Below are 24,343 nucleotides of genomic sequence, written 5' to 3'. Positions count from 1 at the left end.
GATAGGGCTGCTGAGGCTAGCGCCCACGTAAGAGAAAGTCCACGTTGCGAAGGACAAGGCAGCTCAGAGACACTGGCAGGGTGACCAAGCTCCAAGGAGACAGGGCGACTTTAGGAAGGTTTGGGGCTGGCCTGACGTACGACATAGCATTTATGCTGAGGGATGAGGTCCTCAGACTTCCAAGGCCCTTCACAAACATGAAATTCCAACAGAGACCTGAGATGGGGGATCACCTGAAAAACCATCCAGGTAAGAAGTGTTGATAAACCGGTTAGGAATGGTAGTTACTCTGGAGAGAGACTCCCAGCTCTGCCAGTGGGAGTGCCCTGGGAAAGTGCTCTGTTCCGGTGTCCTACTTTCCGAGTTCAAGTGCTGCCTCTGTTCACCACGGCTAAGTCCCTGCCACGATTAAGTGGGGAAGGCAATCCATGTAAACGCATAGGACCTGCCCACAGTGAAGCTAAGTGTCCGCTTCTCTAGTTACCAGGTTCTTCTCATCTTGATTGAGATAATGCTGCAGCTTCCCACAGGTGCCTGGGGCTGCAGATAACACTTTCAGGAAAAGTTTTATTGCACAATAAAGAGGTGGTACTCAGACCTCGATTTGAGAAATACTGGGAAAGCATTCCATGAGGGGATAATCCTATTAAAACGCAGAGATTTGGGGAGGATGGGATTTGTTAAGGAATGTAATGTTCTGCTGAAAACCTTAAGTGTCTCTAAAAACACGGAATAAGTGTAATAACTTACTTGTGTTTGTGAGCTGCTTTTTTAGATATCAAGGGCTTACATATGTCATTCAATGTCTGCCGAATAATCAGAAAATCCTACCTGTTAGAGTCGGCTATTAGCTTACTGTAACAGAAGTTTCTGGCTCTGGGTCTCCGGTCTTTACAGGGCTGGTTTGGAGAATAACTTTGTTAGGTGTTTGGTGACTCTTCCCATAGGCAGCTGTCAACCCCCAGTAATCCTCTTTGTTCCTGATGCGATGTATATATAACCCACAAAATAGTACTATCCCCTGAAAAAAGAGGCTTTTACGCAAATGTGGTTTTTAATTTTTTCCTTTTAATTTTGATATGGATCGTTTTCAAAGTCTTTGTTGAATTTGTTCAATACTGTCTGTTTAACGTTTCGGCTTTTTGGCTGCAAGGTATGTGGGATCTTGAATCCCCAGCCAAGGATTGAACCTGTACCCTCTGCGCTGGAAGGTGAAGCCTTAACCACTAGACTGCCAGGGAAGTCCCACAAGTGTGATTTGTAAACTACCCGCATCAGAAACATTATTTAAAAATGCAGATGGGTAGAGATCCGAACTCCACCTCAGATATCCAAATTTCTGGGCATAAGGTCTGGAAATCTGTGTTCTTAACAAGCATGCCAGACAATCCTTACCAATACCAACAATTAAGGGCAGTTGTTTTAACGTCTCAAGGACTTAACTAAAAATAGTTAACTTCTGCCTAGCTACCTGCCGGGCAAATGGCAAATATATACACATTGCATTTACACGCATATAAAAAGGACTCAGGTGTAAGGACCAGTCACCAAACCAGCAAACCACACACCAAACCTGCATCAGGAAACCCAGGGCAGGGACTAGGGGAAGGCCAGCAAGGCACTCATCCCAGGCACAAAATTTAAGGAGAACCCAGCTTCCCTGGTGGCTTAGATGCTAAAGAATCCTCCTGCAATGCAGGAGACCGGGGTTTGATCCCTGGGTTGGGAAGATCCCTTGGAGGAGGGCTTTGGCAATCCACTCCAGCATTCTTGCCTAGAGAATTCCATGGACAGAGGAGCCTGGCAAGCTACAGTCCATGGCATCGAGAAGAGTCAGACACAACTGAGAGACTCACAAAACTCAATGATCAAATAATACCTAAAAGTGAAAATCAATGCATGAAAAATCCATGAGGAAGCAAGTATCAAAATTTTAAATACAGGATCAGCGTTAACCTATTTTCCCTTTGCCCAAGGTTGCAATATGCTCCTATGGACACTGCCAGTAAGGCTGTCTGCCTTCCAGCCAAGCATGCTGACTGGACAGTCCTCATCCAGTCTTTTATTGTATCTGAAGGTGGAGCCTGGAATAGAGGAATGCCAACCATCTCATTCTTGTGTTGCAGTTCAGAGGGTCTCGGGTCAAAATTTCTGATTTCATTGCCTTGGATACAGTGTTCTTGCTTTGAAAATAAAAGTTAGATTGAGTTCCGCGGTCCTTAACCAAACAGAATTTTATTCCAGTGACAGGATTAACTTGCCTCAGACATATAGGCTCGAAAGAAGCCTCACTTACTCTGGTGCTCAATTTAAGGGATGCACAGCAACAATCTAAATGGTCAAATGGGCCCCTCTGTGGGGTGTCCCTCTGCCTCAGATGGTGCTTTCTGATAGACTCTTCAGAGTGTGTAAAATTTTAAATCCTTTATAAACATCAGTGATTGGCATAATTGGTGTAATTATAGGTATCTAAAAAGCAGAAAAGGCCTATGTAACAGCTGCCAATAGTTGGTTGCAGGAAAATGCAGTCACTTGCGGAGAGCCAGGCTCCGGGTATAAACGCTCGGGTAATATTACTTCCAGATGGACCAACTTGAATCAGAGATGGTGCAGAGATAGAGAGAAAAATGCTTCCTCCCAAGGGACTGAGCCCTGCGGGAATCAAGGGGCGGGAAATGCAGGAGGGCCTCCTCTGGCTTTATAATGAGTGCGGACACTTTAGAGAATCCCGGTGGTCTCCAGACTCTGGTGTTAGGTCGACATGAATACGTTTCCATTATCTTCTGTCACGTCTAGTTTTTTAGCGCGCCACAGTTGTTAAGATCTCTTGTTAATCGTTAATCATAGCAAAGAGGGGAAAGCAGTTGGCAGTCCTAATTTGCGAATGGGCATGAAAGAACAGAAAATATCTTGTGGGTTTTTTTACTCCCTATATATTTGAGGCTAAGGTTGCATTCGTAAAATGCTTGTGGTACTGAGAAATTCTTTAAGCCAGTTTTATTAGTAATAGTATTTGAATCTACAACATTCGAACACTGTCCTTAATATCTTCCCACTTTTTTAAAGGATTTTTTTGATGTGGACCCATTTTTTAAGTTTTTATTGAATATGTTACAATATTGCTTCTGTTTCATGTTCTGGCCAGGAGGCATGTGGGAATCTTAGCTCCCTGACCAGGAATCGAACTCTCACCCCCTGCACTGGAAGTTCAGTCGCTCAGTTGTGTCTGGCTCTTTGCGACCCCATGAATCACAGCACGCCAGGCCGCCCTGTTCATCACCATCTCCCGGAGGTCACTCAGACTGACATCCAGTGAGTCCGTGATGCCATCCAGCCATCTCATCCTCAGTCGTCCCCTTCTCCTCCTGCCTCCAATCCCTCCCAGCATCAGAGTATCTTCCAATGAGTCAACTCTTCTCATGAGGTGGCCAAAGTACTGGAGCTTCAGCTTTAGCATCATTCCTTCCAAAGAAATCCCAGGGTTGATCTCCTTCAGAATGTACTGGTTGGATCTCCTTGCAGTCCAAGGGACTCTCAAGAGTCTTCTGCAACACCAAAGTTCAAAAGCATCAAATCTTTGGTGCTCAGCCTTCTTCACAGTCCAACTCTCACATCCATACATGACCACAGGAAAAACCATAGCCTTGACTAGACGGACCTTAGTCGGCAAAGTAATGTCTCTGCTTTTGAACATACTGGAAGGTGAAGTCTTAATCCTGGCCCGCCAGGGAAGTCCCCCTCCCACTCTTTTAGAGAACATGTGAGTTTGGAGGGGAAGGGGAATTAACTGGGAGAAGCTGAAACAATTTGGAGGAATCAACACTGCAACAGATTTCCAAGGCTGCTACCAGTGAATCTGCCAAAATAGAGGCCAATTACTAACCTACAGCTAAAGAAATCTCCCCATTTCCTGAATGTTCTTACTTCATCTTGTCAAATAACTCACCCTTCTACAAATGAACAGCTTTATTAAACCTAACATCATCTTTTTAAAATGTAAATATGTTTAGCAGTTAAGAAGCTGAGGATCATTTAAAAGTTTCAATCACATTGATGTTCTTCCAACCAACACCTACCTAACAGTAGTCCTCAAAGAAAGATACTGAGCTTTATTTTGAGGGGACAGGGATTCTAATCACACTGTTGACAATAATAATTTGGGAGCATGGACTGCTTTCCAGGGTTATTTGGGAGGTGGGGGATTGGTAGGATCAATGTAAGTCAATGGGTCAGTTGGCCCCTAATTTTTTTGTCATCTAAAAAGTTCAAAATTCTATGATCTTAAAGCAGTGAATTTTTTTTTAGGCAAAATTTTTTATGTAAAATAGCTGAAAGAGGAACTGTTCTGGTTGTGTGTTTACATGTGGATTTCTTTGAGCACCTCTGTCTAAAGGGGAAAGAAAGTGGGTCGTGAATCCTGGGCTTTGTGGTGACTAGAGAGGAGAGATATGAATCCTGGGCTTTGTGATGACTAGAGAGGGAGATATCCTTTTTATTTATAAAATGGCCTCACACCCATCCCGAAATATCTTTTGCCAATTTGCCACATAGATGTTCCACCTGTAGAACATAGTGTGATAAGAAAAAAAAAAAGCATCTAATGGTGGTATGGTTCATATCTTTCTATTCATTTCTGATTTTTTAAAAAGCGAATACAATTTTTACATTTACTCTCAAACTGGATTCAAATCTCCTCTCCTTTCCAGAGTCAACTTCAGCAGCATGGAATGTAAGAATCGTTCCTCCTCATGTTATTCCAAAGCCCAGCTCCTCCACTGTGTTGGGGGAGAGAGCAAGGACAAAAACCATGAATATCCCTTTAACTGAATTGGCGGGGACTCAAGTCCTGACTTTGTGCTGATTCTCTAGCGAAGACCTATGGTCACTGATGGCCTGCTGTGGGGTGGGCACCCAAATACTGTTTTTCCCAAGGGCATATATGTGGATTCTTCTGCACAACAGCCCTATTTTTCCCTGTCCTGGAGGATGCCAGCTTGGATTCTCCCTTACTTCTCTATTCCTGCTGCACAAAGTACTCCCTGTAGTCTTCTCAGACTCCCTACTTCAGTGTACTTGATCTGTGCAAACTCACACCCTTTCTGAGTCAAAGGGTAGAAGGCTCCCCCCTCCACCCGCCCACGACCGCCCCCATCCCCACCACTCCAGGCTGCCTCCCCTTCTTCCTCTGACAGAAGAGCTAAGCCGACAGCCAAATACAATGGTGTGAGAACCCACTGTGCTTCCCTCAAAGATGTTTCAGGTCTCTGACCCTCTTCCTTCCCTTTCTCTTCTGCTTACTTGGACTTGGGGGGTGGGAAGGTGAAAAGAATATTGATCACATTGCAATCAATTCTGCTCTGGATAATTGGGGAAGGGGCTTTCTCTGGCCCCTAATGTCAAACACTCTCTTTAGAATACAGTGTTTAATCTCACTTAGTATAAACACTTAGTCTCAGTGTTTATATCTCTAAGTCCTAGTGACAAAATTAAAGCTACAGGGGAAAAAAAAAAAATCAATGAAGTAGATAAAAACCAAACTCTTCCAAGCGAGGATACTATGGATGGTGGGGGAGGAGGGGTACATGCTCTATGGATCTTGGGCTTGCCATTCTGGAGTATACAGTAACAGTTTTGATCAAATTACAACTGTTAGCAAATTCCCCAATGTCCTCAGCACCACCTCCTTCTGCCAGAGGAGGAACAAAGTACAAAGAAGGAATGTAAGAGGAAGTATGAAGACTTTCACAGCCTAGGAGCAAAGATAAAACAGGGGGGATGGGAGAGTGAAGGATATACCAACTAATCAGTGGGTTAAAAGACACTTGCTCCTTGGAAGGAAAACTATGACAAACCTAGACAGTGTACTAAAAAGCAGACATCACTTGGCTGACAAAGATCAATGCAGTCAAAACTACGGTTTTTCCAGTAGATATGTACGGATGTGAGAGTTGGACTATAAAGAAGGCTGAGCACCGAAGAATTGATGCTTTTGAATTGTGGTGCTAGGGAAGACTCTTCAGAGTCCCTTGGACTGCAAGGAGATCCAACCTGTCCATCCTAAAGGAAATCAAGCCTGAATTCATTGGAAGGACTGATGCTGAAGCTCCAATAATCTGGCCACCTGATACAAAGAGCCGACTCACTGGAAAAGACTTTGATGCTGGGAAATATTGAAGGGAAAAAGAGGAGTCAGCAGAGGAAAAGATGGCTAGATAGCATCATTGACTCAGTGGACATGAATCTGAGCAAATTCTGGGAGCCGGAGGAGGGCAGAAGAGCCTGCTGTGCTAAGTTCATGGGGTCACAGAGAGTTGGACATGACTTAGGGACTGAACAACAACAACAATCAGTGAGTAGATACTCAATGATTGGTCCATATAACCCCCAAGCAGCCAATTTACTGCCTGGCAAGTGTAGGAGAAAGTAACTGATCACATGAAGTTCTGACTTAAAAGGGAATTTGAAGAATCAAATATGGAGAATCAAGAATTTGGTGTTGGGAGAGAGTCAAGACATACAGGAAATCCAAGAGACTATCTGGTCAGTATTAATATTTTTGCAGTTTTGATGTTGAATTAGGCAGGTGATTAACCTGCTCCCTTGAGCCATGTATTCTGAATATTTCTCTCAGAAGTCTCATGAAATTTCTAATTCTCTGACAGTCATGCTTTTTTTTTTGTAGTAAAGCCCCATGAGGTCAAGTTACTTGAGTGAGTCTGTTTCTTGAAATCACAGAGCCTAAAAAAATTAGAGCCAATAACACAGAAATGAGAATGAGCCTGGTGAATTCTAATAGCAGGAGAAAAAGACCAGAGGGAGTTGATCCCTGTCCTTATGTTTCATTTAAAATCCCTATACTTGGTCACCATGCAGGGGTCAAGGGTATTTCTGTAATTGTTCTGTTTTTTGAATCGTGTACTGTTATCAGACACTAGGGTTAGAAAAATCACCTCAAAACGATTTGCAGATATCCTTTTTTACACGTGAAAACAATCTATTCACCCTCTGGGTGGGAGGAGGGGACTGTAAAGTGATTGTTTCAAAGTCTAACTTAATTTTTAATCTTAGTTCACTAGACCTATCACTGAGTTTTCTCAACACCCACCCCACTTAACACCTAACCAACTCCAGGGTGGAAAAACTGTCACAAGCCAATGTCTGTAACACTAAGATTTAGCAATTCTATTTCTAGGAGCTACTCAAGAAAATTTCTAATATGTTTGCATAGATATGAATAAACATACATTGATAGAACAATTTTAAAAAATGGGAATCTTCTTAACCAGCATTTCAATTTACTTGACTACAGAACACCTATTAAAATCTTGAGACACTATTTTTAAATAGTCTGGGAAAAAGTAAAGTAATTTTTGCCCTTGGCAACACCTCCTTGCCCCCCCACCCCAGTATCCCCCCCTCTCCAGCTTTTGGATTCACTGGGTGCACACTCCAAAATCAAATTAAAACTGTTAGCAAATTCCCAAACATCCTTAGCACCACCTCTTTCAAACAAAGGCTTCAGGACCTACTTCTGCCGGAGGAGGAACAAAGTGCAATGTGTTTTGAGGCTGCAGCCCCCACAACTTCCCAGGAACTTCAAATAAATTATTCAGAGTCTCAGGGGATTGGCAAACAAGAGAGATAAAAGGCCAGCACGGGGAGTGTGGGAAAGGGGAGGGAGAAAGCAGAGGCCAAGACTGAAGGTCAGGAGTTCCAGAAGAGACTATTTTCACAGGTTTTAGGTGCTGGAGCCAGGGAAGTTAGGACAAGCCCTGGTAAGAAAGTGGCAATTAACCATACATACAACAGGAGCTAATTGATCGTTAAACAGGGCCTGGCTGCTCAGCTTTTATAAAAGCAGTTACATGCACCATACACTCGAGCCAATCATCTTGCCGCGCTGCTGGGCATTCACTTATGCTGAGAGCCTACTAAAGATAATGTTCAGTATTTTCATTTGCCTCCTGTCTTTCAGCTGTATGTTGTGAAAGGAAATAGCACATTCATTAGTTGTCTTATAACTCACCCAAAGAATCAGATATTGGGGAAAATATCTAAAGTACCAAGCAGGCTAAATGATGATGAATATGGTATTTGTTCTCGTTTGTCCTACACTTAAAACAATTTCAAATGGAATATCATTTGAATGCAGTATGTGTTCTCCGAGGATGCAAAGCAATTTTGTGTACCAATGGCACAAATGAGTTACAACTTGGACCTTAAAAGAACAAATCTGCAGGGTAAAGGAAGGCTTTCACTTGAAGCTTCCTGCCCTGACTTGACTTGGGCCTGGACTGTTTGGCAGTACTCCATAAACCAACTGCCCTGAATTGAACCTGTCAGAAGAAAATAAAATGGGCTAAATTTATTATCACCTGGATCCACAGACACACACACATGAAGGTGCATTGTTAACTAAGAGACCCAAATGCAGCAGCCTGGTCCAACAGCCCTCTGGGAAATACTGTTTGGTGATGGGAGGTGTGTTTCTTTTTTAATCTTCTTCTTCTTTTTAACATCGAGAAGGAAAACAACACATGCAGGAAACCATAAAACCCTTCAAGTTAACTGTAGTCAACGGTCAATCTCATTAGGGTATAATGGGTAGGCTGCGGCCCTCTCTATAAAGTGTGAGTACACCCCCCTGAATAATTTCCAGTGATCTCCCTTTTCGATAACAAAGCAGAAGTTCCACTCACCATGTTTATTCGGTTGATTCTATTCTGCCTCAGGTACTTCTTCCAAAACTCAGTCCCTGAGTTGACCTTTGACCTTAGTTAACATTCACTGAAATGGAATATATTAAATAGATACATATGCACAGCTAATCACTTACACTTACCCTCTCAATTAGGCTTGCACTGTGCTAGCCTTAGACACGCATTATCTTTTTAGAACAACCCATGAGGTAAGGAACTAGCACTTAATGAGCCCATCCAAGAGGCTAGGCCTGATTCCAGGTATGTTCCATGTGTCACTCCACTAGATTCTCACAACGGCTTTTTATGTCCACATAGTATTCTATTTAGCAGTTTAGAGCACTGAGGCTTAAGAAGGCTAAGAGATATGACCAATGGCCTTCATAGCTGGATGGTCTAAGAGACAGCATTGTTACCCAGGCTTTCAGTAAATCCAAGATTCCTCCTTACCACAGCTGCTATAATACAGCCTGACATGCAAAGACATTTTGGAAGCTCTTAAAGCCCCACTGAAACAATGTATATGTGAAATTAACAATCAAATATGTATTATATGCAGTGAAACAGAGAAAGCAAAGTTGGGGAAACTAAGTGTTTAAGGCATGCTTCCTGTCCTCCAACAATTTAAGGGAGAGATGACTGCCTGGGAATTCTTTTGAACTGGAAAGGTGGGCTAAAATCATTCTGTGCAGGGCTTTGGATGGAGCCTGTGAATTCTATGCTTTATCTCTAGCAGTTTTTTTTTTCAGCAGAGTCTGAACACCACCCTGATGCCTGGAATGGCTTCTCCCCACCTCCTTTGGTTTTCAAATGATACCCAGTGAAGATCTGAAAATGGATAGGGAGATAATTTTCCAGAATTGGACTCTTTGCGACCCCATGGACTATACAGTCCATGCAATTTTCCAGGCGAAAAAACTGGATTGGGTAGCTATTCTTCTCCAGGGGATCTTCCCAACCCAGGAATCAAACCCAGGTCTCCTGCATTGCTGGTGGATTCTTTACCAGCTGAGCCACCAGGGAAGCCCGGAGGGGTAGGGTAAACATTAGTAAATATGGGTTAGAGAGATACTGTAGTACAGGACTCAAAGGAGGGGGAAAAAAAAAAAGGCATAAAAAAAAATAACCACAAAGAAAAATAAAGTGTACCAACCTTCCACCCTGAGAAATCCAAACGGGTAAGATGGATTTTTATTTCTATCAAAATTCTTAAGTGTTTTCTTGACATTGGATCTATCCCAATGCTCCTTTAAAATAAATTATTTTAAATTATGATTAAATATTCTGGAACCCTAGCATTCACTATCCAAACGTGTTCTGACTCATGGACACCCCATAAACACAGGGAAGACTTGGTAAATGTACATGTCCACTTGCCAGCCCTTTGCTTTCCCATTTTCCTTGGAAATCCTTAATACCTCCAATATCCCTGCCCGCCCCCTCCCCCCTCCAAATATGAGCACAAAATTCAGGCACTCAGTCCACCCTACCAGCTTACTTTTTTTTTCTTGGCACTTACAGGTCAATCAACTAGAACTGACAAAACCTACTTATCAATTATTACTAATTCGTATTTCTAATCAAGCCCAGAGTCAGAACAGTATTTTTAAATAAAAATGGCTTTTATTCTTAAAATCTGAAATTTATCCTCTTCTATTGATCTCAATTATCTGAAAGTTAAAAGTCATCCTAAACTGGTTGGTTTCTCAGATTTATTATTCCTTTCTACCATCTAATGCATAAGTGTTCCTTATGAATAAAGACTGATTCAGAGGAAAGGAAGTACAAAAATGTTTCCTACATTTACTCTATCACCTCCTAGGAAGATCACACGTTTTAAGCTTTTCTTTTTAAAGCAATGTTATCAAAATTTTTAAACAGCTAAAGTGTCTGCTGTCAAGGGGCAATAAATGCAGTTCTAGCAGGAGAACCCTAGGAGATAAAATATACTTAAAAATTATATCACAGTCATTTATGGCAAGGTTTTCATATTTTGGATCTGAAAAAATTAAACAATTGTTATCACTACCATGAACAAAAAGCAATTAGAAGAGTCTTTGAAGAGACAAGTGTATTTGAAGAGACTAATATAAGATACCAAGTTGGTTTTTTAATTAAAAAAAAACACATAATTACAGAACACAAGTGCAATTAAAACTAAATATATTAGTGAATACATGTAATAAAAATTTGGACTCTAGTAGCTAAAATGTTCTTTGAACGATGAAATTACACTGAAATGCAATAGTTACATTATTTTGGAGGGTAGAATTATTTTCACTGACCAGAAAACATTGCTTGTTTTGGTCTCCAAAATTCTCTTCATCCACCTGTACATTCTAGAATGGAGATTTCCTTATCTACAAGCAATCTTGATGATTAAAAGAGTTATTTCCACATAGGTCTTATTAACCCTTCCTCTCCAGTGCTGAAAAACCAGAAGACATATAAAGCAGACATTTTAAACAAACACTTGGAAGAGAAGATGGGCTTTGTTAGTTAATAGCAATTGTTAACCCTCAAAGTAAACAGGAAATAGTGCCTCTTAGCAAACTGCAGGGTCCAAACCAAATACTAACAGGCCTTAGGAAATTCAACGTACTTTTTCTCCTTCACTGACAGGAATAACCACATTGGTCATGGCACACAAAGATTTTGGCACAACGTGAAGCTTCTCGCTTTTGAGGAAAAAAAATGGATACAACTTTTTATCTCGTAACAGGTAATGCCTTTCACCACAATATATTGATAATTTAACAGCCTTTTTGTTCCTAATCTGTGAGAAACAATTCTAGCTACTGCTGGATGGTAAATCAAGTCAAATAAAGGAGAAAGCAGTTTTAGGAGCTGGTTTTATCTGTAAAGAATTCTGTCTACATCACCCCTCCCCTTCTTTTTAAAATTTCAAGACAAAGGGCGTTGATTCAAATGGAGGTAAACTCAGAAAATTCCTAGAAAGCGTGTAGAGTTGACACATGGTTTCAGGGTTAGTGCCTGCCCAATCAGAGTAAGAGGAATTTAGGAGGATTTATTCCTCAATTAGATGGCAAATAACAGGCCTGAGAACTCACTTGTTTCAAAGCTAGGGCAGATGGTGTAGTTTCTACAAGCCATAGGGCCCTTCCAATCTTAGGCTTTGGGCATAATAATGACAAAAGTCAAGATTTAGGGTTCAGTTCCAGCTGATTTTATTTCCTTCTCAAAAAAAGTTATTTACAGAAGGTATATATCAACAATCTGACAGGCAGTGAACTTGACATGATTAGCTGGCATGATTTTTTTCTTTTTCTTTTTTCCCCCAAACATTGTTTTTTTGTGGCCTTGAATTTTCAGACAAATATTCTACACGGCATATTGCACAGGATGGATGGCAAAAAAAAGTTTAAAAACAAAAACCCTTAACGGAACTGCCTTAAAAGGCAGACGTCCTAGTGCCTGTCATGTTATATTAAACATACATACACACAATCTTTTTGCTTTATTATAATACAGACTTAAATGTACAAAGATGTTTTCCACTTTTTTCAATCTTTAAACACAACAGCTATAAACCTGAACACATATGCTATCATCATGCCATAAGACTAAAACAATTATATTTAGCGACAAGTAGAAAGGATTAAATAGTCAAATACAAGAATGAAAAACGCAGTACATAGTGTCGCGAACTCAAATCGGCATTTAGATAGATCCAGTGGTTTAAACGGCACGTTTTTGTTTATAAAAAAAGTGCAAAAAAGATGTGGTTTACAAGTTAAAGCTACAGGATCCCTTTTTGCTGTAAATGCACCAGTTTTAAAGCCTCTACATAAAACAGTATTTTGTTTAAAAAACTCGTTTTTCTTAAAAGCATACAGTGTTTGGCTAATTCTCCTCCCCTTTTTATAGGGCTGAGGTCGAACGATGGACACTGGTGGCAGGTTAAGGGATACTGTCACTTTAAGAAGCCTGCAGATTGAAGTGTAAACATGGAGAAATTAGGGGCTGATTTTCAAAAACTGTGTGAGATATTAACCAGCCGCCTTATTATAAAATCAGGAAATCCAAACAGCGATTTACACCGATTAACACCCCCTTTATATATTTTTTACAAAAATACACTGAGAAAATAATCAAACGTTTTCATCTCTCTTGTCTTTTTTTGTTTTTTAAAAGTGTCAAAAGTCTACATTTAAATATAAAAAATTAAAAGTTAAAACTCTAGCCCTTCAGTGAAGGAGACGTAAAATGGCGTGGGTAACAACAACTACCAAAAAAAAAAAGAAAAAAGAAACGAAAGAAAAAAAGTCAGGAAGAAAGAAATAAGGAAGTAAATAGAAAGAAAGCAAAGCAAAAGAAAGCAAAAAAAAAAAAAAAAAAAGGGACAAAATAAGAAAAAAAACGTTTGGCCAGTATAAATACGTCCACATATAAAATGGCATCTGATTACATTTACAAGGAAAAAAAAAATACGAGGATGGAGCATCGGTGAGGGAAAAAACACTTCTCATTTACACCTATAAGGAATAAACACATACACACTGAGAAAAAATTTGGTCCTGAATTGGTTTTTCTTAAAGTCCAGCACAGATTTGAGTTGCGTTTGAATCCTTTAAAGAGTTAAGAATGAAAAAAAGCTGGTGATAATTTCTGTCGTAGGAATCAAACATAGCGCCATCTATCTGCTTTTTATATTATCCTACACTATTTTAAAAACTGCTCAACAGTCTTAATACAGAAATCTTTAAAAGATAGACAGGATAACATGCTATATTAACCCCACCAGTGAAATAATCCAACACCATCACGATTCCGATTAAGAGAAGCAAAAAACCTTTTTTTCCCCCCCCGACACCACTCGCCCTCCACTGCCCCGGGTACCACATCAAACAGTCTCCTCTCCTCCGCGCCTGCAGGGCCGTGAAGTCTCACCTCACTGGTTTCAGAGATGCAGGAGGCGGAGGCCCAGGAGACGCCGCCACCTTCTCCCGAACGTGCAAATCCATTTCAGTTTTATTACTCGCCCCCCTTCCAGTTCGTGGCCTTCTCCTCCCCGCCCCTCGTCCTGGCTGGTGTGGCTTTCCAACTAGGTTCTCGGGTCATTTCCGAGCGCCGGTCACTCAACGTCTCCTCCTCTGGCTGCAGGGGCAGAGAAAAAAAAAAGAAAAGAAAAGAAAAAAAAAGAGGGGGGGGGAAAGGCGGGGGAGGGGGAGGAAAAAAAAGCCCTCCAAAAACAAAACGGGAATTCGCCAGCGTGGAGTCTCTCAGTCCCGGTGCTGAGGCCCTTGCGACTCCCCTCTCCCCGCAATACCTGCAGTCGGTCAAATTCGACGCCCCGGAGCCTTCGGTCTTCTTTGCGGGGGGGGGGGGGGAGGAGATTGAGGACGGGGATGCTGAGAACAAAACCCCTCCGAGGGCATGCCGGAGTCCCCCTCCCCTCCGGATCAAAAAAACAAAAAACCAAGTAAAGTAGCCCCAAAACACCGAGGGAGCGATGAGAGAGGAATAGACGATTCCTTCAGTCGCTAGAACACTACCAACTCGGCTTCTAGCCGGGGGTGCAGACAAGTCCGGAAGCTCGTTGGAAGGGCTGGTGGTGGTGGTGGGGGGGTCTCTTCCAGCAAAGGGGAGGAAACTCGAAGTCGCTTTTTTCGCCATCAACAACACCACCAAGAACAACAATAAAAGGTCGCCCCTGTCTACCTCCGCCTCCGCCGCGTCCCTCCGGCCGGCGAGATGGGGGTTGGGAGCGCGGGTCCCCAGACGCCGTGGCGTTGCTCTCCGACCACCCGGACGCGGCCGAGGCCGGCCCTGCTCACTTTTTTTTTTTTCTCCTTTTCCTTTTTTTTTTTTTTTTAAACCCCCTCTTGTTTTCCCTTTTCTCTTGCAACTCTTTACTCTGTTCGCTTTTTTTTTTTTTCCTTTTTCATTTTCCTCTCTGGTCCTCCCCCCACCCCACCACCCGCCCCGTCCCTCTCTCTCCCAGCCGCGCGCCCTTCAGTAGGTGAAGACCAGGTTGGAGATGCTGGACTCCAGCCAGTCTCCCGAGATCATCTCGCTCACCTCGGGCGTGCAGTAGTCCGGGAACTCGAAGTGCGAGCCGGAGCCGGGTTCGAAGTTAAAATCCAGATCCCGGTCCAGCGCCGACGACGAGCTGAAGCTGCCCAGGGACATGCTCTCAAAGTTTGAGCTGGGGTTCAGGTCGAGCAGGTCGTCTTCGAACTCGTCGTCGGAGGACGACGAGCCCGAGGACGAGGACGAGGATGAGGACGACGACGACGAGGAGGAGGATGAGGCCGACGAGGACGCGTGCGAGGGCGCGCTGGACGGGGCGGGCGAGGCGGCGCGCAGGCTGGCGTAGCTACGGTGGTCGGCGGGCGAGCGGCCGGCGGCCGGCGACGAGGCGGCGCTGCTGCGGCCGCTCAGGCTCGGCCCGTCGGGCGAGCAACCGGCGCCCCCTTCCTCGTACAGGCCCAGGGGGTCGCTGGGGTCGGCGCCCGCGCCCACGCCGCCGACGGGCGAGGACGACGCGCCCAGGCCGCCGAACAGGTAGACGCGCTTCACCTTCTTCTCCGCCAGGTGTTTGCCCGGGGCCGCCAGGCCGGCCGAGGCCGAGGCCGCCGCGGAGGCCGAGGCCGAGGCGCTAGGAGTCCGCGCCTTGTAGAGCGAGTGGTAGTCGGCGGCCGCGGCGGCGGCGCCCATGGGCAACAGGGCGGCGGCCCCCGCCTGCTCGGCGGCGAAGGAGGACGACGACGAGGAGGAGGAGGAGGAGGAGGCGGCGGCCACCGCCGCCGCCTTCCCGCCGCCGCCCGCCAGGATGAGCTTGGCGTGGGGCTTGCCGACCCCGCCGCCCGCCACTTTGGAGCCGCAGCTCTTTTTCTGAGCGGGTTTGGAGTTGGCGCCGCCGCCGCTCGCGCCGCCGCCGCCTCCTCCCCCCGCGTGGCTGCCCCCGCCGCCGCCGCCCCCGTGGCCGCTGCCACCGACCTTGTCGCCCTTCTCCCCGGGCTTGGAGGCGGCGGCGGCCGCGGAGCCCGAGTTGGCGTTGCCGGACTTCACCTTCTTCCTGGGCCGGTATTTGTAGTCGGGGTAGTCAGCCATGTGCTTGAGGCGCAGCCGCTCCGCCTCCCGAATGAAAGGGATCTTGTCGCTGTCTTTGAGCAGCTTCCAGCGTTTGCCCAGCCGCTTGGAGATCTCGGCGTTGTGCATGTCGGGTGACTGCTCCATGATCTTGCGCCGCTCGATCTGCGACCACACCATAAAGGCGTTCATGGGCCGCTTGATGTGCCCACTCGGCGTCTTGCACCAGCTCGGGTCGTCGGCCTTGCCGCCCGTGGAGGCGGTGGAGCCGGGCGTGGGGGAGGAGGCGATGCCCAGCTCGAGGCCGGCGCCCGAGTCCGAGCTCTCGCCGGCGAGCAGCGCTTCCGTGTTCTCGGCGTTGTTGGTTTGCTGCACCATGGCCCCGGCTCGGCGGGCGCCCACGCGCGCTCACACCCTCGCGGCGGCCGCGGCGCGATCGCCGGGCCCTCCTGGCTCCCGGGACCAAGCGCACGCCGAGCGGGGGTACGTGCGCGGCGGTCGAGCGGGCGGCTCAACTCCTGGTCGGGGCGGAGGTGGGCGAAGAGAGAAAAGTCTCTAAAAAGATGCGGGGCGGGAGCACTCCGCCTCCTGCAGAGGAGTTATAGTTCCCAGGCTGGAGAATCTCCCTCTCTCTCGCTCTTCTCTCTCACCGCGCCGCAGTTTGCGCTGTCTCTCGGCTCTGCGTCCTGGAGACGGTGCTAAAGTGGAGAGGAGTTTCTCGAATGCTGGTTGCTGAAGCTTCCAATGCAAGTTTCTCGCCGCCTCCCAGGCAAGTCTTTTTTTTTTTTTTTCCTTCCCCTGAAGCAGTTGATTCCAGTTCGCGAGCGCTCTCAGAAGCTCAGGAAAGCGACATAGTCTCTATCAGTTAGTCCCTCTCTTACAATGCAAAGGAGAAAAGGCTCTGGCTCCAGGACTCTCTGTGGGCGGAATCGGCACTAAGGAGTTTGTGCAATTATTTTGTTGCAAGGTAGGACGCCAGAAAGCCTTCATGCAACAGACTGGCATGAATAAATGTATGTTTCCCCCTCCCTCCTGCAAGAAGGGAGCTGGTAATGGCAGAGTTCCTCCAGTGCAGACTCTTAAAGAGCGTGCAAGAACTAGAGACCCGGAGCGAAACAGGCCTCTTCCTCTCACACACGGTTTCTCTTGCTGCAGCTTAGAGCGGACCCCAATTCCGCCTCGCGCCTCTTTATCCTTTCCCAGTCTTGGCCGTGGCCAATCAGCCGCTGTAACCAACGCTTCCTCGTGCCAAGCCCCTCCCCCGAGCTTCCCATTGGCTTGGAACCCGATGCAATAATAATCTCCGCGTGCAATGAGAAGCTCCAAATCTGACCTCATTCCAATTTACAGAGCAAACTTTTTAAAAGGGCTAGAAGTACAGCTGAGATTTCTGCTGCCTCTTTTTTCCTTTTGCTGTGCGTGCTTGCGTGTGTGTGTGTGTGTGTGTGTGTGTGTGTGTGGTGTGTGAAGAGGATGTTAATGCATGAAATTATTAAGGGGAGAGACGGAAATGTATTCTAACCATTATGTTAGATAACAAGGGGCTTAGAAGGGGGGGAAGGGTGAAATACTGTAAATGGAAGCTTTCTGCTTAAAAGCCAAGTGATTATTTTTATTAGTTCTTTTCAGTATTGGAATAGAGAATCAACCTTTATTGCAAAATCTGTTCCTCGGCTCCTTCATAAAGCCAAGGATGTAAAAGAGGGAGGGAAAGCTATGAAAATAAATCAATAGACATTGAAAACCATTAAGAAAGTGGTACCTAGACACCTGTCATCACTATTATTTTAACAATTCCAGGTACAGCACAGATGTTGATGTATTGTGCTAATCCCTTCAGAGCTATTTTGGTGCTGTTTGTGGAAGGCAGAAAAGAGGATTTTGGGGGGGCGGGCAATAGTTACTTGCTCTCTTAACCAAACAGGGGTTAACTATAGTTATTGAATGATTTAAACTCCCCTTTGAATCCTGGATGGGCTTCCCTGGTGGCGCAGTGTGGTAAAGAATTTGCCTGATAAGGTAGGAGGCAAGGGAGACTGGGTTCCATCCCTGGGCCAGGAAGATCCCCTTGGAGGAGAAAATGGCAATCCGCTCCAGTATTCTTGCCTGGAAAAATCCCATGGACAGAGGAGCCTCATGGGTTACAATGCACAGGGTTGCAAAGAGCTGGACACGACTGAGCACACAGCACAGCACACACAGTCATAAATCCTGGGTTGCCCAAACAGAGGAGCTTTCCACTGGAACACAATAAGCAGTGTTCCCGAGTTAAGAGAATTTCCATAGTTTGGTGTAAGATGATAATGCTGAGTAAAGGATGGGAATCAGATTTACTTTTTAAGTATTAGTTTTCCACATTTTCAAAATTAAAGATAGCTTCACACTTCATCCTCTCTTCCCCAAACCTTCCTCCTCCTTTCCTTTTTATTTTCTCCTATATGTTCGTTACTTCAATCAAATGGAATTAAAAGGCCAAAGCAAAGAGACACTGTAGAAGGCAGTGATAACTAGTAGCAAAAAAGAATGGACCTTCTGAATTTATATTAGACCTGGCTGCTAGTCCTTCTTACTAGTCTTGTGACCCTGGGGATGTGACCAAGTCTCAGTTTTCCTCATCAGTGATATGGGAACACAAGGAACTACTTTATGTAGTGTTTTGTGGGAGTTTAGTGAGCTTGATGTATAGTAAGCCCTCAGTGAATACTATATTATCCTTCATGATAATTCAGATTCCAGAGACATTCCCTCTAGTAAAAGCAGCATGTTGTTCAAGAGACTAAAATCGAGGGAGGTCACTGATGTGAAAAAATCATCACAGATCATGGATGTGAACCGTCCAAGGACCACACTGGCAACCCAGTCATCCTGATGATTTGAAAAGAAGCCTCATGAAGAGCATTGTGAAGAATGTGGCAAAAAAAAGTTCCCACGTAGTCAAAATACATGTTAATTTGGCCACAGACATCTCTTGTTCTAAGGTATGAAAATTAAAATTATAATAAAGATTGGCCTTAAAACCATAAAACCGTTTTTCTATAAGCCAGTGATAAGTGGTTAGGTAGGGCTAACCTAACATAATTAAGCTTTCAGTTCTGATCAAACTAGTGCTGGGCAGCAGATTTCTATTTATCTTGTCAAACTTTTAGAGTATGTAGGCTGGGGAGAGGCCCAGGTTGTCAGATGTAGAATTTTACTGGAAAGAACACCCTTTGGCGACATCTGACTGGATCTCTAAGGATCAACAACACACAAGAATGTTTTTGTGGGTAGAAGCAAATAATTTTTGACCAGTAGCTACCCAAGTTATATATTTTTTTCTTTTAGAAGGGGAAACAAATCTTGAAAACAAAAATCCCACAGGCACCTCTTTTGCATCTAACAAAGCTGGGTGTGTCATCATTTTATCTGGTATTCATATTATAACATAGCCCTATATGTTCTCAATCTGACATAAAAATTACTATAAGAGGTCTATTATTTATTTTTAAAATCCATAGTTTTACCAGAATAAAAAAAAGAATAAATACTATGTTTATTTTGAGATTTGTAGCAACTAATAATCTGAGGGTGTGACTAAATTTGTGATGTTTCAGTCAAAGTGCGTGAATAATATAATCAGTATCATTAATTATATTTCCAAAGCCATTTGCGAGTCTACCACTGAATGAGATCAGAGAAAAGTGGAAGTTAAAGCAGTCAGAATGATTTTATGTTTAAAGCATGCAGATTTTTTGTGTGTGTGTGTACTAAAAAATAGCCACTGGCCTATTTCTATTGTTAGGTATATTTTCTATATTTCAACAAATCTAACTGATGTCTTGCAGACATACCATGGTCACATGCTATTAAGGGAGAACTGCCAGTGAATCTGAGATCTGCATGGTTGTAAGACATCTGAAAAGAAAAAAGTTCCTCTTAGAATTGAAGAAATATGGTATTAGTAATTTCCATTGACATAAAAGATTATTATAGTATATATGAATGCTTAGACTTCTGAAGTAGATTTGTGCTTATGTGTTAGTAGCCCTCTTAAAATGTAAGAAAACGTGTGACAAGTGGCCTTTTATTAAAGACATCTTTCTCACCAACTGGATATGTGCACACTGAAATGTATGAGGTCTCAATAGCAAATAATGAGAAAAGATTTCTGTGTTCTCATTACCTAACTTCACATGCTTTGTAACCAGTTTTTCCATTACTAACATTTTTTTCCGAAATACCAGATATTTGGTGGCCCCTACTAAATCAGTACTCAGTGTTCCCTCTGCTGGCTTTGTAGTACATGAAGTGATTCTTAATGCTACTCTCTAAGCCATATTAACAGTAAGCCAAGATAATTTTGCAAAAAAAAAATCCTGTTTCAAAATAATAGATGAAATTTCTTTATTAGCAAAGATGATAGACATTCCAAATTTTGAATTAAGGTAATTATTTCCTCTTATTTTATTTATTTTCCATTAAATAATGGAACTCAATTTGAGATGTAATATTTGCTAATTCATTTCTTCTGCTCTCACACACCTGCACAACATAAAAATCCTACATCCATAAAATGGTATGGGGTATATAGATGGAAATAGCATTCTGTCCCACTGCTTAATATATTCCTATAGCATAGAGGGAGGGGAAAAAAAAACAAACCTGAGGGGAAATTACTTTAACAAATATCTTGGATTCACACTGATTTGCAAGATTTTTCCTTGTTTTGGTTGTAGAAACTGTGATTGTAAGAGCTGGTCTGACCTGACAACTATTCAGTTCAAAGAAAAAAAAGAGGGGGAAAAATCCTGTCTTTGTTACTTTAGCAGACAGGGAAGAAGCCTGAGAAATTTGATGTCATTGGCCTTTGCCAACTGAAAGGCCCCAGGCTTTTTGGTTCCACATTTTATGGAAAATAACCTTCCATCAGAAGCTGATTTACTTCTCAGTCAAGTAGACAAATATAACTTGCACTTCATTTTTGGAGGGCTGATGAAATTGCATTGGAACTGGACTTCCCCGAAGGGGTGGGGGTTGTATGGAAACACAATGTATGGAAGTAATCCTTATTTGCAAAATACTAAAATAGGATCTAAGGTAAAATGAAGTCCATGTTTATTATTATTATTATGTTTACTCTTAGGAAAAATTAAGAGATAAGAATCCTGCATTTCTAATTAAATTTTTGCCATTTTCTCTACCCTCCTAACCAGTGGCTGGCACCGGGTAGGTTTCTGTATGCATTTCATACCAGCGCCAACTCATTTTTCCTCTCCTTTCAATTTTCTCATGAGAACAAGCAGGAAATGAGTGTTTGCACCAGGCCACGTAGATTTGAAGCAGGAACACGAGCTTCTGCTCCATTTCGCTAAGCCGAAGCAAGTCACACCCACCGCGAACCCGGGTTTACGCGTCCATCAGCCGACTCCCAGTCCAGGGAGAGGTGGCCGCCAGGTGGCAGCGCTGAGCCTCCCTGCGCCCACGAGGAGACGTGGGAAAACGTGGGGATGGTGGGACTTCTTTCTCCCCGCTCCCTCCTCTCCTGAACCGGTAGCATCCTCCACTACCTTCTTTCGGTAGCAGTTTAAACGATCAGCGGTTAATAGGGTGTGTCGATGAATTCTGATGATTTTTTTAAAAATCATAAATCAAGAGTTTAGGGCAACGAACCGCCACCTCCTGTTCACTTGTCAGAAGCTCCCAGAAACTTGGGGACGCCAGGACTCCCGTTTGGACCTAGTCACTGAACCGGGAGCTCATCAATGGCCGTGTCCGTATCTTGCCGAAGCCGGAACGAATTAGAAGGCTCTCTCGGAGAGCCGCTGCAGAGGAGGCGCGCCCGACTCGAGGACTAGCAGAGGCAGCCCTCCTCAAAAGATGGTTTCCCTCTGCCGGGCGCCGCGACTCGGTGGCGCGGGCACCGCGCTCTCCCTGCCCTGGGCGCGCTGAGGGGTAGGCGGGGGTCAGCGGTGCTCCGCCGCGGCGGCTGAGCCTCGTCTTTCGGTTACTGGTACAGGGAGGAAATACACTGGAATCGACTGCGGCTGGTTTCGGGCGATGCTTTCAGCAACACTTTAACACCCATCTTCCGTTTAGGTTTACGACCGGGGAAGAAGCTGAAGACACAGGCACACACGCGCCCCCGCACCCTAGCCTTCTTCGAAATTGCGATTGGCCGCGCTGGCCCGGGTTGGGGGGAGGTGGTTTCCTCCGGCGCTCGGCTCCTTCATCCCCTCCACCAACCCCCCCACCCCCCGCCACCGGGCCCAATTCCGTCCATGACCGGAACTGACAGTCCCTGGGCCCCCTGGTCTCCAGCGAGCCCACCGCCTTGACCCGGGACGCCCACCCGCCCCGTGCGCGCTCTGCGTCTGGAACCCACGTTCCGGCTGGCAGGCGACATTCGTACCCGGGCTGGGCAACCCCCTCCCTGGTCCCGTGGAGCGTGCACTTGCCCGCTCTCGTGCGGGAGGGCAGAGCAGGGTGTATGCGCGGTGGGCGGGGCGGGGGGGTGGTACAGAGGAAAAGCTGTAGGGCGAAGGGAGGTTGACAATTGGTTGCACTCCACTCTTCAAGCATCCCCTCCCCTGGGGCTTGGGAGGGGGCTTCAGCGTGCCTCGGTGCCCTCCCTCTTGAGGGAAAGGCGGGGAGCGGGGCGGGAGTCGCGGTGCCAGGGCCCCCTGGCAGGGGCGCACCGACGCCCCCCTGGAATCGGCCCCGGGTCTCAGGTCTGGGAGGAGGGAGTTTCTGGCAAGTAAATCACCAATAGAGGCTGCGCCCCGGGCGCAGTTACTGAGAATCGGAGCGCTCTGGAGGGATTCGCCGCTTTGTCCCCCTTGGATTCGCATGCTTCTACCTTTCCGCAGGCCGCCGCGGCAGCCAGGCCCCGGGAGCAGGCGCCCGGGTGGGGCTGCCAACCCCCGCGGGGCGCCCCGAAACCATCCCAGTGACCCCAGCGCGCGCGGCGTGGATGGCAGCACATCCCACGGGATTCCCGCCCCCGCCCCCCAACTCCACAGCCAAGAAGCAGCAATTCCAGTTGGAGCCCCGTGGGGAAAGCGTCTGATCCCACTTATGGAAAAACGCTTAAACAAGAGCACACCTAAGCCAACGTTAGCCAGCCAGTTGACCTACAATTGGAGGTGGTGCGGGGGCGGGCAGGCTGGAGCAGGCGCGCCTGCCTGCGAGGGAAACCCGCCGGGGAGTGGGCAGAGGGAAGCGAGGCGAAATGTCAAGATAAGAGAAAGAGAGGAAGAGGGCGGGGGAGAAAGGCGCTCGATCGCAGAGAGGGAAGATGGGGAGGCGCGGAGGCCGAGCGGGCTGCCAGGTGACACGGTTCAGAGGGGAAAGGGGGCGGGCGCAGCACGCGCGGGCTCCGCCAGGCACCGGAGCTCCGTGTTCCCAGCCCTCCCCGCCCCTCCCCGAGTCCCCCTTGGCCCGACATCACGTGTGGCGCCGACGGCGACTCGTGGGAGTGGGAGGGGTGGGGAGGAGCAGGGACCAAAGAATCTGGTGCCCCAGACCGCGCTGAGCGTGCTGCACACCTGGCACCCGGGACTCGCCATCTGCTGCGAGCTCACCGCCTTTCGGGCCAGGGTGTGGGCCTGGAGAGATGTAAGGATATTGCCCGGGGGCAAGATGGCTTCGAGTCAACCGAGGCAGTGAACTCAGTCAGTCAATGTTTATGGTGCTCCTACTGTGTGCAGAGCGTCCCCTCCAGCTGCTGAGCTCAGGAGCTGCACCATCTGTTCTGTATGTTGTACATTGTATAATAAGTGCACAAGCCGAACGGTAATCTAAGCAAATTGGCCCTGCCAAGGAGCGCGGTTGAGGCAGTTTGGAGGTCTGGAGAGGTGAGGAGTCTGGTAGACTAAGGTGTGAAAGTTTTATGATTTTCCTCTGCTTTCTTATGTATAAGTGACCCCTCACTCCCCACCCCCTACCCCGTGCTTCCTGTGCGGCATTCTCAGAAAACATCAAAATTAATGATCACAGTTTTAAACTAATAATTTAGTGACACTTACTCTGAGTGCCGAAGAATTGATGCTTTTGAACTGTCGTGCTGGAGAACACTCTTGAGAGTCCCTTGGACTACAAAGAGATCCAACCTCTCGATGCTAAAGGAAATCAGTCCTGAATATTCATTGAAAGGACTGATGCTGGAAGCTGAAACTCCAATACTTTGGCCACCTGATGCGAAGAACCAACTCATTGGAAAAGACCCTGATGCTGGGAAAGATTGAGGGCGGGAGAAGGGGCCGACAGAGGATGAGATGTTTGGATGGCATCACCAACTCGATGGACATGAGTTTGAGTAAGCTCCAGGAGTTGGTGATGGACAGGGAGGCCTGGCTCTGCCGTCCATGTCGCAAAAAGTCGGACAGGACTGAGCGACTGAACTGAACTGAATTCTCAGGACTGAGCGACAGAACTGAACTGAACTGAACTCTGAGCTAGAAGCAGTTGTAAGTAATTGAAGCCTAGTCCATAAACACTCAAACTTAACTCATTCATTTCACAAATGTCAGACCCCAGACACTGCTTTATTGGAAAAACTGTTTTGTAATATAACTTTTGGGCTTCCCAGGTGTGGCTTAGTGATAAAGAAC

At 45.8% G+C, this 24,343-nt stretch overlaps 1 protein-coding gene across 3 annotated transcripts; it reads right to left on the bottom strand.

The window, feature by feature from the left end:
• On the bottom strand, window positions 11,864–17,167 carry SOX4 (SRY-box 4). 3 transcript variants are annotated; one of them, XM_018039041.1, is made up of 2 exons: window positions 14,742–17,167; window positions 11,864–14,030 (listed from the first exon to the last, which is right to left on the bottom strand). In XM_018039041.1, the coding sequence occupies exons 1-2, from the start codon at window positions 16,131–16,133 to the stop codon at window positions 13,695–13,697; spliced, it is 1,728 nt and encodes a 575-aa protein (XP_017894530.1). In that variant the 5' UTR covers window positions 16,134–17,167; the 3' UTR covers window positions 11,864–13,694. The 3 variants fall into 3 exon arrangements, with proteins under 3 accessions (XP_017894530.1, XP_017894531.1, XP_017894532.1); XM_018039042.1 differs by having other exon boundaries at window positions 11,864–13,817; window positions 14,742–17,164; XM_018039043.1 differs by lacking the exon at window positions 11,864–14,030 and having other exon boundaries at window positions 14,037–17,164.

The sequence above is a fragment of the Capra hircus genome, chromosome 23, assembly GCF_001704415.2.
Source record: "Capra hircus breed San Clemente chromosome 23, ASM170441v1, whole genome shotgun sequence".
NCBI classification, from domain to species: Eukaryota; Metazoa; Chordata; class Mammalia; order Artiodactyla; family Bovidae; genus Capra; species Capra hircus.
Note: the sequence above shows the minus strand (reverse complement) of the source record. Positions and strands in the feature narration are given on the sequence as shown.